Source organism: Lolium perenne, chromosome 2 (assembly GCF_019359855.2).
Source record: "Lolium perenne isolate Kyuss_39 chromosome 2, Kyuss_2.0, whole genome shotgun sequence".
Classification (NCBI taxonomy): Eukaryota; Viridiplantae; Streptophyta; class Magnoliopsida; order Poales; family Poaceae; genus Lolium; species Lolium perenne.
In genome coordinates, this window is record NC_067245.2 from 262,999,270 (window position 1) to 263,011,096 (window position 11,827).

Sequence of the window (11,827 nt, forward strand, 5' to 3'; positions counted from 1 at the left end):
CTCCTCGCCAAGTTATGCGTCCCGGTTGGCAAATCCGACCCCTGCCGCCATCCACCATGGGAGGGCCACCACCATCTCCCAGGGCTGCCAACCCGGCTCCCATCCTTCACCGCCATGACCACGTCGTCCGGGGAAATGCATCCATGTGATCAAACGGATCCACGTAGTGAAGCCACTGCGCGAGAAGACCTCCCCGCCGCCATCGTCGACTGAAAGGCTTTGACCGCCAGCATCCTCCAGCGGCAGGGGGGAGACGAGAGAGGAGGATCTGGGTGCTGCAGCGGCTAGGGTTTTCGCACGAGCCGCCCGCTGGAGAGCGAAGTGGGCGCTAAAGGGGGGATGGGTTGATGCTTGATAGTGACATACGTTTCCATTATATCCGATTGCAAAAAAGAAGATACTCCAGATTGAAATATGTCCAAAACATCTTATAATTCGGAATGTATGTAGTATATTGGTCGGATCAACCATTACAATTCAAGTGCACAAAATTTATGACAAATATTATGAACGACTAATTAACAAGTCGTGGTGATCTTGGGACAAGAAGTAGCTTTTGCTTTCTACGAACTGTCATCCCGAACACATCAGTCATATCGATGTCCTCATGCCTCATTCCAAAAGGGGGCTCCCAGTTGAAGCAGTAGACAAGGTTGGCGAGCATGATCTCCACCGTGGACATCCCGAAGTTTATCCCGGGACACATCCGTCGCCCACCTCCGAACGGCAGGAGCTGAAAATCCCTCCCCTTGAAGTCCGGGGCCGCGGCATCCTCGAACCGCTCAGGCATGAACCTGTCCGCCTCCTTCCACGATCCGGCATCTCTACCGATGGCCCAGACGTTGATGATGACGCGGGTTTCGGCGGGGATCGTGAGGCCGTCGAGGACGCACTTCTCCACGGTGAGGTGCGGGAGCAAGAGGGGCAACGGCGGATGCAGCCGGACAGTCTCCTTTAAGACAGCTTTTAGGTAGGGCATGCGGCCCAAATCGTCCTCCGTGACCATCTGCTGGTCCTTGGGCGTGTTGTTCCTAACCTCGGCTTGGAGCTTGGCCATGAGGTGTGGCTTCCGCATGAGCTCGGCCATGGCGAACTCCAGGACGACGTATGACGTGTCTGTGCCAGCTACGAACATGTCCTGCCCGGATTCGATTTAAAAGCGTCAGTACTCTTCGATATAGGGAGCAAAATTATGAGATGGGTAATGGGTTGGAGCCGTTGTGGTTTATTAAGAAAAAAAAACGCGAAAGCCTGTTTCGAGTAAGTACAGTACTTACTATCAAAATGGCCTTGATATGCTGCCTAGTGAGGCTGTACTCGTGCTGACGGCTGAGGAGCACATCGACGAAGTCTGCGTCCGGATCTTCGTGTTGCTGCTGTAGCGACGCTTTGCTGGCATGGTCGTCTATGATCTTGTCGAGCAGCCCGTCCCATCTCTTCCTCAGCTGATGCATCCTGGAAAACAGCAGTCGCGAGAGCATATCCACCTTGGCCAGGCTCGGGAAGTAGTCCTGCGGGTTGAACCCCCCGAAGGCGGCCACGTTGCCGTCGATCACCTCCCGGAACAGCTCGTTCCGGCCTTCCTCCCGGAAGAACTTGCCCGACACGGCGCGGCACGCGATGTCGTTGGTGTAGGTGCTGAGCAGCTTCGTCATGTCCACGGCGGCGCCGGCGGCCGCCGCGTCCTGGATCTTTGCTATGACCAGGCGCACCTCCTCCTCGCGGCCGTGGCGGAGCGAGAGCACCTTCTTGGCGCTGAGGAGGTGCGTGGTGAGGAGCCTCCTCATCTGCCGCCAGAACTCGCCGTAGGGTGCGAAGGCGATGTCGGCGCCGTCCAGGAGGGTGTCGGCGAACGCGTTGTGCGGACGGTTCGCGAAGACATGGTCGTGCGTGCGCAGGACCGCCTCGGCGGCGTGTGGGGTGGACACGACGAGGTTGAGCACCTGGCCCAGGCGGAGGAGCATGAGGCCGCTCTCGCCGTGCTTGGCGGCGAGGGCGGCGAGGGAGACGTGAGGGTCGGAGCCGATGAGGTGCATGTGGCCGATGAGAGGGAGCTTGCTGGGAGGCGAAGGAGGGGGGCGCTCGCCATGGACGGATGCTGCTTGCTCCCCGCGTGCGAAGTAGTGTCGTCGTTGCAGTAAGAGGAGGAGAGGGAGGAGCAAGAGATAGAGCAATAAAGCTTGTGGAGATAGGAGTAGTGGTACTAGGTGAGCCGCCATGACGATCTGCTTGGTAACAAAGAAAGCTTTGCAGTATTCTGCATTTATAGCTGATCGAAAATTAGCGAGTGGGACCAATCAGTCAGTCAGAAAATAAAGATGCTTATACGAAAGAACTCTGGTGGATCTGACCTTATAGCAGCCAGACAATTGTGAATTGTATAGATGGAGACGTCTACCACGCAACAATATGTAAGTGATGACGAAGGTTCCCGTCTGAACTACTACTACGTAGTACTACTAGTATTAGTCAGCGTGCGGCGGTACTGGGTTAAAGTAGTATATCCCCTCCACCAGCCGTGTGCGACAGGGAGTGTGCAAAGAATAAACTACTGATAGCTTTGGACATATTTTTAGCAGCCATCTTTTTTACGAGATATTCAGAAGAACCGGATGAGGTACAACTACTCCTTGTCAGGTTTATCAAGAAAATCCGCTACAGATAGGTGCCATGGGAAGAATATAAGAAACAATCTGATGCCATGACAACCGTATCATATTGTAGGAAAATTATCTAACGCCATACGTTGGCTATGACGGAGAACGACGTCTACGTCCTCGGCCTCCTCAGCTTCTCACATCCAATTAGAGGGCGCCTTTCCGAGGTTTGAGTCGGCCAAGATCTAGCGTGCATACCCCGAGCCCAAGGCTAAGAGCAACTCCAGCCATTGGTGCTCCTCACGGCTAAATTTAGCGCTAAATAGTGGTGGATTGGATGAAAATTTGGCGTGGAAAGCGTCGAAGTTTCAGCCGTCTCCTCAAGTAGAAGCCCGGTAATCGGCGTTTTTACAAATAAACGTTTTACAGTTCAGCGAATTTGACAAATTTTGCCAACATTTGGCTTATTTTTACAAATAAACGTTACAGTTCCAAGCAAATAATTTGACAAATTTTCACGATCGACACCAAATGCACGATCGAGGTCCTTTCGGCAACTTTCTTGTTCCTTGACAAACTTCACCTCCTTCGGGAGGACGGGGCTTGAGATAGTCTTAACAAATGTTGCCCACTTTGGATAGATACCGTCTGCAAGATAGTATCCCTTATTGTACTACCGGTCATTAATCACAAAGTTAACCGGGGGAGCATGACCCTCAACAAGCTTGGAGAAGATCGGCGAGCACTGCAAGACGTTGATGTCGTTGTTGGATCCCGGCATACCAAAGAAGGAGTGCAAAATCTAGAGATCATGGGTAGCCACTGTCTCAAGTATCACAGTGCAGCCTTTTTTGTGACCCTTGTACATTCTCTGCCAGGAAAACAGACAGTTCTTCCATTTCCAATGCATGCAGTCAATGCTTCCAAGCATCCCTAGAAATTCTCGAGCTTCATTGAAAGCGAGGATCTTAACAGTGTCTTCCACAGTGGGTGATCTCAAGTAGATGTCTCCGAACACTGCTATCACCGCCCTGCAGAACCGGTAGAAACAATCAAGGACGGTGGACTTCGCCATCGGAAGATAGTCATCGGCATAATCACCAGGCCGGAGTTCCATATGCCAGCATCCGCATAGCCACAGTGCACTTTTGGAGGGCGAAAATCCTACCATGCCGGGGCAATCCAACTTGCATTTGAAATAGGAGTCGTACTCTCAAAGGGTATACACAATTCTCAGGAAGAGCTTCCGGCTTATCCTGAAACGACGCCTAAAAACAGTCTCACCGTGCAATGGATTGTCGGCGAAGTAGTCGACGTAGAGCATGCAGTAGCCCTCCATTCGCTGCCTCGGCTTGCACTTCCGGCGACCTGGTACCGACCCACCACGGCGACCAATGGCCTTCTCGGTGTACAAGCCGGACAGGCAAGCTAGGATCAATATGTGCTCCTCGTCTTGGGCGGCGGCTGCCATCTCTTCTTCGAAAAGCTCGGCGAACATCTGATCCTCCTCGTCGTCGGAGTCCATGTCCGGCCAGGCAATTGGACGAACACCATCCGGGCATGTCGACGAGGCGCGACACGAGGGAGTTGCCCGACGGTGGAATATAGGCAGACGGCACGATGGACGGCGGAATATAAGCTGTTGGGTGGATGACGGTGGAGTTCAATCAACCGGTCGGCGGATTGGCGAAGGATGGTGCCGGCGGCGACAGAGCAACGAGAGAGGAGGGGGATTTGCAACAAGAAAGTGGTGGGGTTCGTGTGTTCTCTTGCCGATAGAGCGGGCCCGTCCCAGCTTTTCGCTCATCCGGAGTCCCCGAGCGCACCCCGGGGGGGGCGGGGATGGCCTGGGCTCTCCGGATGGATTAAGGGCCTATTCCGGAGGAAATGAGGAACCGGGGGCGCAACTGGACCGAATAACGCCCTCCGGACGAAAAAAAACGCATACCATAGACCTAGTCGGGGAGACGGCTGGAGATGCTCTAAGCTCTTTGATGGGCTTCTGCTGCACAAAGCTCATCCACACCGCCGACCTACTTGCCATCAAAGGATAGGCGCATGACCCAACTTGTGAGCTTTGCCTCTCAGATCCAAAAATGGCCTTGCATCTTTGCAAAGATTGCCCAATCACCATGGCAGTATGGAACACTACTGACGCTTGGTCTGGTCTGCGGATCACATTGGATCCATCTCCCAGTCTCTCCGTTTAGTGTACTTCTATATATATCTCATGAGGGTTTTATCACAATAAACACGAAATAAAATATTAGGGTTCTTCAACTTTCTATATGGTATCAGAACAGTTTGTCTAACGACGCAGATCCTAGTTTCTCCCACCACTTCCGCTCCACACCGCCATCGGGAAGATTAATCTCGTCAGGGGCGCGGCACCCGATCACAATCAAATATTAGATCGGTTATTAGACCTTCAAAATCTTATTTCCAATTCCTAGTTAGGTTCAAGAGAAAATTGGCTACATGACACTGTTATCTTATTTTACGTTGTTTGCTAAAACACACCATTTATTTGTGTATTTACCAGGTACCATTATAATTTTACAATACATTTGCCAAAACACACCACCTATCCAAAAACGGAAAGTTTTGCATAGTGTTCCAAAAACAGAAAGTCTATCTCATTATATGAGAACTCCATAGTGTTCCATTTCATTTCACATCGATGGACATCCATAGCAAAAATAACATGATATCAAATGGAAGCTTTCTCCAGATTAACATGGTTGAACTAAGAAACAACTTATAAAATTTAACCACATAAATTTCCATAGTGGTATCACTCCACACCTTACTTCCTCATGAGCTTTAAACTACACAAAAGAAATATTTTGAAGTATTTGGAGACATGGCACACATATTATACTTGGAGTAGCAAGTGCCACATAAGTCGGTATGGTGGGTGTTTGGTTTGAGGTATTTGGAAACAAGTCTTATCTTGTTTTGAGAATTTTTTTTGGCTAGCAAAAAGATCTAGAAGAATGCCATAGTGTCCATAGTGCCAATAATTTATTATCAACAAGGCTCCTTAGTATTAAACATTCATGTATATAAGCAAAAGGTAGCCGGAAATTCAATTCGGCTCCCGGGTGCGTATGCTCCCTCTACCAAAAAATCATATTTCTAAATGTCGAAAAATTTGGATAAAAAATTCTACATGTACATCTCCATAATATACTTGTGTTCATCAAGTTTCGCGAAAAACCAATATTTTGTGTGCTCTATATAAAAAAGAGAAAGTTTATCTTGTGAAAAACATTATTTTTAGCACCAAATTTTGTCCTTTTTACACACGTCACATGATAAGTCGATTTTTTATGAAACGACTTTGTGAGCACGTAGCACGTGAATATGTACAGGCAAACTTTTAGTTTCAATTTTTTTTTTAAATGTATGTAAGATGCATTTCAAAATATAGGGAGCATATGCACCCATGTTCCAAAACACCGCTCCCGTGGTAGCACTATATAAGGCACTAGCAAAATATTATTCATCAAATTATTTAAAACTAGCAACACTAAGCATAACTTTGAATTTAAGCTTGTTTGCTTTCATTCCCTTTTCTCTTTATGGCATACAACTTATTTTAATGAAAGCTCTCATTCATGGGATAGTTTGTTTCAGTAGCTCTTTCCTAAGCATGAAAGAATATCTATCATGGTGGTCTTATTTATTTCCAAACAAAACAAGGCATTGCGCAAACAAAGACGCTTCAATTTTATGCGATCATTCTATGCTGCTCAAAAAGAAAGTTTAGAGGTTTGCAAACCGAGTGTTTAAGTTTCTCTTGAAAATTTGCTACAGGACACCATTATTTTATGTTGTTTGCTAAAACACACCGTTTATTTGTGTCTTTGTCAGATACCATTATAATTTTATGGCACATTTGCCAAAACGCACCACCTATCCAAAAACGAAAAGGTTTGCGCTTTTTCTTTAAAACCAGTATGATCATCCCAAACGGAAGTGCACTTTTTCCTTTTTCAACACGTGGTGTGTTCTGGTAAATGTGCCACAAAAATGTAATGTTACCTGGCAAAAACATAATTGGACAATGTGTTTGAGCAAATGACAGAAAATAACGATGTCATGTAGCAAATTTTACCTATCTTCTATTGTGCGTGACTCTCAATGAGAAAATATCAACATCTTTAGTTTTTTAATTTTTTCATAATCCACTTTTATTAATTATCAGCAATATAATCATATGAAACAAGGTTAAAGTGACACCTTTAGCATCGACGACTAAAATATTGTGCATTTTCTACTAAAAATAGTAAATAGGAACATTTTCTGACACGACACGCACACACACCCTCATTGTTGTTTCATCCAACCATTGAAGGGAATATAAAGGACTTTCAGTCGTTAGCTACGACTATATAACCATACCATAAAAGTTTTTGAAGATATGAAGGTATTTCTCAAACACATAAAGTTGGTGCTCTCGTATTTGCGAGTGCATTTTCTTTCTCCTCTCGAAGCCTCGTCTTTGGTCCTCTTCGCGTGGTCTCCGGGCCTGACCGGAGCTCCTCTTGCCGGCGCAGCCGTGTGGAGCGAGCAAAGGAATGGTGCCGGCCCTAGTCTTAGGTCTAGTTTCTGTCTAGAGTCTACCTATATGGAGTATGAGGGTAGGTTGGTGGATCCAGGAGGCCAGATCTGCCACACCATGGAACTCCAAGGCTTCGCCGCGTCTCTCCGGTGGCAGGTTGAGGTGCAAGTGGGGATGAGGAGGTCGTGCATCCCTTGAAATAAGGTCTGCAGGTGGAGTTTGGAGTCGGGTTTGTTGGGCCATACCCTGCTCTGTTCGGTGTTTCTTGGCTTAGTAGCGGCGCTCCCATGGAGGGAGCCGAAGGCGGCGATGGTGAAGGCTCTGCGCAACTCCTTCAATAAGGTCCAGGTTCGTCCGGTCGGTGTCTCAGCTCTCTCTACAAGCAGGGTTCATCCTCTTCCTCTGGGCTACCATGGTGGTGGAGTGAGGTGGCGGCCGGCCATTGCTTGTGGTCAAGCAGAGGAACTACGGGGAATATGTGGTGCTATTTCTTCCAGGAGATCATTCTCGGTGGCCCTGGTTTGGCTGCCGACTGAAGTTGTCGTAGGGCGGCTACTCGAGATGCTAATGTGATGGCGTCAAGCTTTCAACCTCCTTTGGAGGCCCCTTCTTGGATTCACGGCGGCGCTTTTCTTCCAGCGGAGACCTAGTGGTTTCGTCCCGGTCCTAGCTTGGAAGGCCACAGTGCTAGTCCTCAGTTCGTCGGCAGTTGTGGAGGACCTGATTGTGTTTGTTCTTCTTTATTCAAGGTCCATAATGCTTATGTTGAGGTCCAGTTTGTAATAGCCTTAGCTGTTGTGGACCTTTTTGTAATTTTTACTGCACCGCTGTTATCAATGAGAAGCACCTAGGCCCTTCGGGGTTGTTCCTAGTTTTTTTCAAAAAAAAAAGAATTTGTGAGTGCCATTGTGCTAGTTAGCCCATAAGTCTTTTTAGGAATTGTTTACTTTTTAAGGACTTGAATTTCTTCATAGATTTTTACCGGAAATATTAAGGCCATTCTAGCTGTGGACTGTGAAAAGTACCCGGTACCTTTTGTCGTCCGTGTCGATTTCCTGAATGCCATATTCACTGTCAGATTGGAAGACTTGTATTGGGATTGTCCATTAGGTTAGATGCTAAGATCAACTCATAATTATCTTATTTATAAAATACAAAAAAAACTGAAATTTTGATACAACCTAGATATGAGTTTTATTCCAAGAAATTTCAGCTCAAAGTTCGATTAGCATTTACAGTAAAAAATGAATAAATTCTATAATAAATAGTGTCAATTTTTGCTACAAAGTGTAGGTCAAATTTGAGGAATCGGCTTTTTGATGTTACATACAAATTGTATTGTAAACCTTTTTTTTGTGCAGATTTGGTGCACACGAGCACCAGTAGTTCTGGTTTTTGAAATATTTAAAAACTGTATTTCCATCTTTAAAAAAATCACAAAAATTATTCTATGGATACATGCACATGTCCTAAATACTGGTGCGAAATTTGGGTGGAAATTGTGCTGCACTTTGAGCTACAAAGGAAAGAACAAATTTATAACTGTGTAAAGGGATAAATTTTGTCAGATTTGTTTTATATAGTTCATGATACAACATATTTTCTCCGAAATTTGTGCCATACATTCAGAAGATTTCTATGGATGCGCATATTTAAGCTCAGATTTCTAGAATCTTAAAAATATGTTTTTTAAACTCATGTGCCAAAGGCACTTTTGAATTTTTTTTCTGATAACATTTGAACATATGTCTTGTATTTTAAATATCTAATATATTACCTAAACTAGATGTTACCCAACTTACCCCTTGAAGACTTCCTAGCATTGGTCTTTCGACCGAAAAAAATGCGTACAAGTTGCTACAAATAGTATGGAAATTAAATTTGGCAGTTTATAGGTGTTGATGCACCCATTATGTAAAAACATATTTAAACATATTTAAAAAAAATTATAAAAATTATAAAAAATATTTTGATGTAGATCTACATAAAGTTTGGATATTTTGAAATTAGTATAAAATATCATTCATAACAAGTGTATATAGATCTATAAGGTAAAACATGTTGCAAATGTAGCTTTACTTTCAAAAATACTTTTTCTTACAGTGCGTAACTTCTACAAAGCGTAAAAGCATCTTTAACCGATGCCTAAAACGGTTTTAGAGGAGAAAATATGCGCAACTAGCAGCTAACGGTCGGAGCTCACTCTAGCCAAATCCCTAAACCGATTGACGGCCTACGTATGCGCTACCAAGGAGAAAAAATATCCCCCACCCCTCCTATATTTGAGCAGCCGCCGACCGAGGAGAAAACCAATCCCCATCGCCGCACCGTCGCATCGCCCGCTGCACCACCTCCGATCACTGCCAAATCACTCGTCGACACCGCATCCGCACCGAAGAGATGCTTGTATTTTCCGCAATCAGGATGCGCCCCCACCGCAATGCCAGCCGCAACCGGGATGCGCCTCATCATCGCATCGCCCGCTGCACCACCTCCGATCGCTGCCAAATCACTCGTCGGCACCGCATCCGCACCGAAGAGATGCTTGTATTTTCCGCAATCGGGATGCGCCCCCACCGCAGCCGCAATCGGGATGCGCCGCATCGTCGATCTAGCGCCCCCGCCGACCTTCTGCCGCCACCGTGGTAAAGACAACTTCTCCGCCTTCCACAACTAGCTAGACGGCCGCGAGAGGCACGAGGCGGCGACGACGATGACTTCTCCGCCTTCGACAACCAGATGGCCGCCAGAGGCCGGCGGCAACCTCGGTTTTAGTTTACTTTTAGTTCAAGTTTAAGCTTTAGTTTAAGTTTGTAGTATGTTCAGGTTAAATTTTGTTCATGTTTTAGTTAAATCCTATGAACTATGTGTAAATTGTATGAAATGCGTTTAAAATCGTTTAAAATCCTATGAAATTTGTCCAAATGCTGTGCTAGTTTTAGGGGTTTCAATGTGGCGACCACCGGGAGAAAAATTATTCTCCTCTATTTTTATCTGACATTTGCTCCTCTTTAGTTTTTTTTTTTTTTTTTTTTTTTTGCAACGGTTACAGATGCTCCAATGTGTTATCCTGTTTCACTTTCACCTGTGGGCGTGAATGAAAATTGCCACGCGCATAGAATACAAGGCATGCAACTACATATGCAACCATCGATTGCAACCGCAGATACTGCTACTGCTAAAACATAGGTACTGCTGCAAAGACATCTAGTGGAGTACTAGGATTTTCGCCGAACTCTGCAATTTATTCATCCTCATCATAAGACACAGCCACACAACACACACCATCCAACATGCAGATCCTCTCACAACCTCGACCAAGAAACATAGTACTAGTACCTCATAGCTAGAAAACTAAACACACACTGTATCGGAAAGCACAACGACAGGGTGGTAACGAACGTCGCCGACTAGCTAGAGCTACCGCGGCCACGGCGATTAAACGTGCTTACGGAGGAGCGCCTGCACACGAAGGCGATGCGTGGACGCACGGGTCCAAGCTCGCGCCACATCCTCGACCTCTTAACCCTGCTGCACCTGCTCAACGCGGTGCTGGGCGGCTTCCTTGATGTCGCGGGCCTTTGAGGCGAGCCTTGCCTTGGCGTCGTCCAGCTGGTCGGCGCCGGGCGGGTGCTTGCCGGTGAGGTACTTGTACATCCACGAGAACACCGACAGAGCCGCGATGCCGAGCCCGCCGGAGGTCACGAACCCGGCCGCCATCAGCGCCAGAGCGATGATCGCCGGCACGATCACCGGGCTGAAGATGACCAGCACGGGCGTTGCCACGGTGAGCGCGATGACGGTGCCGGCCATGATCAGCGCAGACAGCACCAGCATCGACCCGCCGGCCGTGGCCGCCGTCGCGGCCTTCAGGGCGCACATCATGGCCGGCTGCTTCTGTTGGTAGTGCTGCTGCTGCTGGCCATGGTCTCCACCGTAGCCGCGGTCGCCGAAGCCGCCGCCGCCGAGGACGCCCCTGTTGTCTCTGTGGTGGTCTGCCATTGTGCTTACTACGGCTGAGGAGGCACTACCGAAGAACGCAAGCAGCTGCGAGTGAAGAGAGCGCCGGGGAGGAGAGTGGGGTATTATAGAGCAGACAGAGATAGCGGTGGATGGGATTACGTGGATGCCTAGAGCCGCGTGGGACGCATGCGGGCACCCGTGTCGGGTGCGCGGCGACACCTGCCCTCCTCGGCGATACGTACGAGGTTGTGGCCGTTCGATCCGCCGCTGGTTAGGCGGTTCCAGGGCTGGATCTGCATTCTCTACATTGTCGTGGTACATCGGGCCGTAGTTTGATCGCCAGCCATGATGCAAGCGTCGGTTGATTGAAATGTGCCCAAAGTCCATCGTCAGCTCAGCTTAATGGGCCGGGGCCCTCGTCCAGAGATACAAGGTAACAAGCAAAAAAAAATGGAAAATGCTTTATATCGTTCCGTGCCTCCGGCTTGAGTACGCGCCACGCGTCCATCTCGCGGCTGAGAGAGAACGAATCTGGACGGGCCCACCACCTACACCTTATCGACTCACCTGAATCGCTCCCGTCCACTCGTCTCTCCCTCTTCTTCCTCCTTCCTTCCGCCTCTCTCTCCCAAGCCCCGTGCCCAGCACCTCCTCTCCCTCGACGTTCCCCTGCTCCTGATCTCCCCTAAACGGAGGTGCC

General features: G+C 47.9%; 2 protein-coding genes across 2 annotated transcripts; both read right to left on the minus strand.

Annotated features, from left to right (window-relative positions):
• Positions 1-405: 405 nt before the first annotated feature.
• Positions 406-2,247, minus strand: LOC127335819 (indole-2-monooxygenase). Its single transcript, XM_051362553.2, has 2 exons — positions 1,278-2,247; positions 406-1,138 (listed from the first exon to the last, which is right to left on the minus strand). The coding sequence occupies exons 1-2, from the start codon at positions 2,217-2,219 to the stop codon at positions 515-517; spliced, it is 1,566 nt and encodes a 521-aa protein (XP_051218513.1). The 5' UTR covers positions 2,220-2,247; the 3' UTR covers positions 406-514.
• Positions 2,248-10,388: 8,141 nt separating this feature from the next.
• Positions 10,389-11,243, minus strand: LOC127335820 (oleosin 16 kDa). The gene has a single exon (XM_051362554.2). It carries the CDS (start codon positions 11,164-11,166, stop codon positions 10,687-10,689), a length of 480 nt encoding a protein of 159 aa, XP_051218514.1. The 5' UTR covers positions 11,167-11,243; the 3' UTR covers positions 10,389-10,686.
• Between the last annotated feature and the right edge of the window lie 584 nt (positions 11,244-11,827).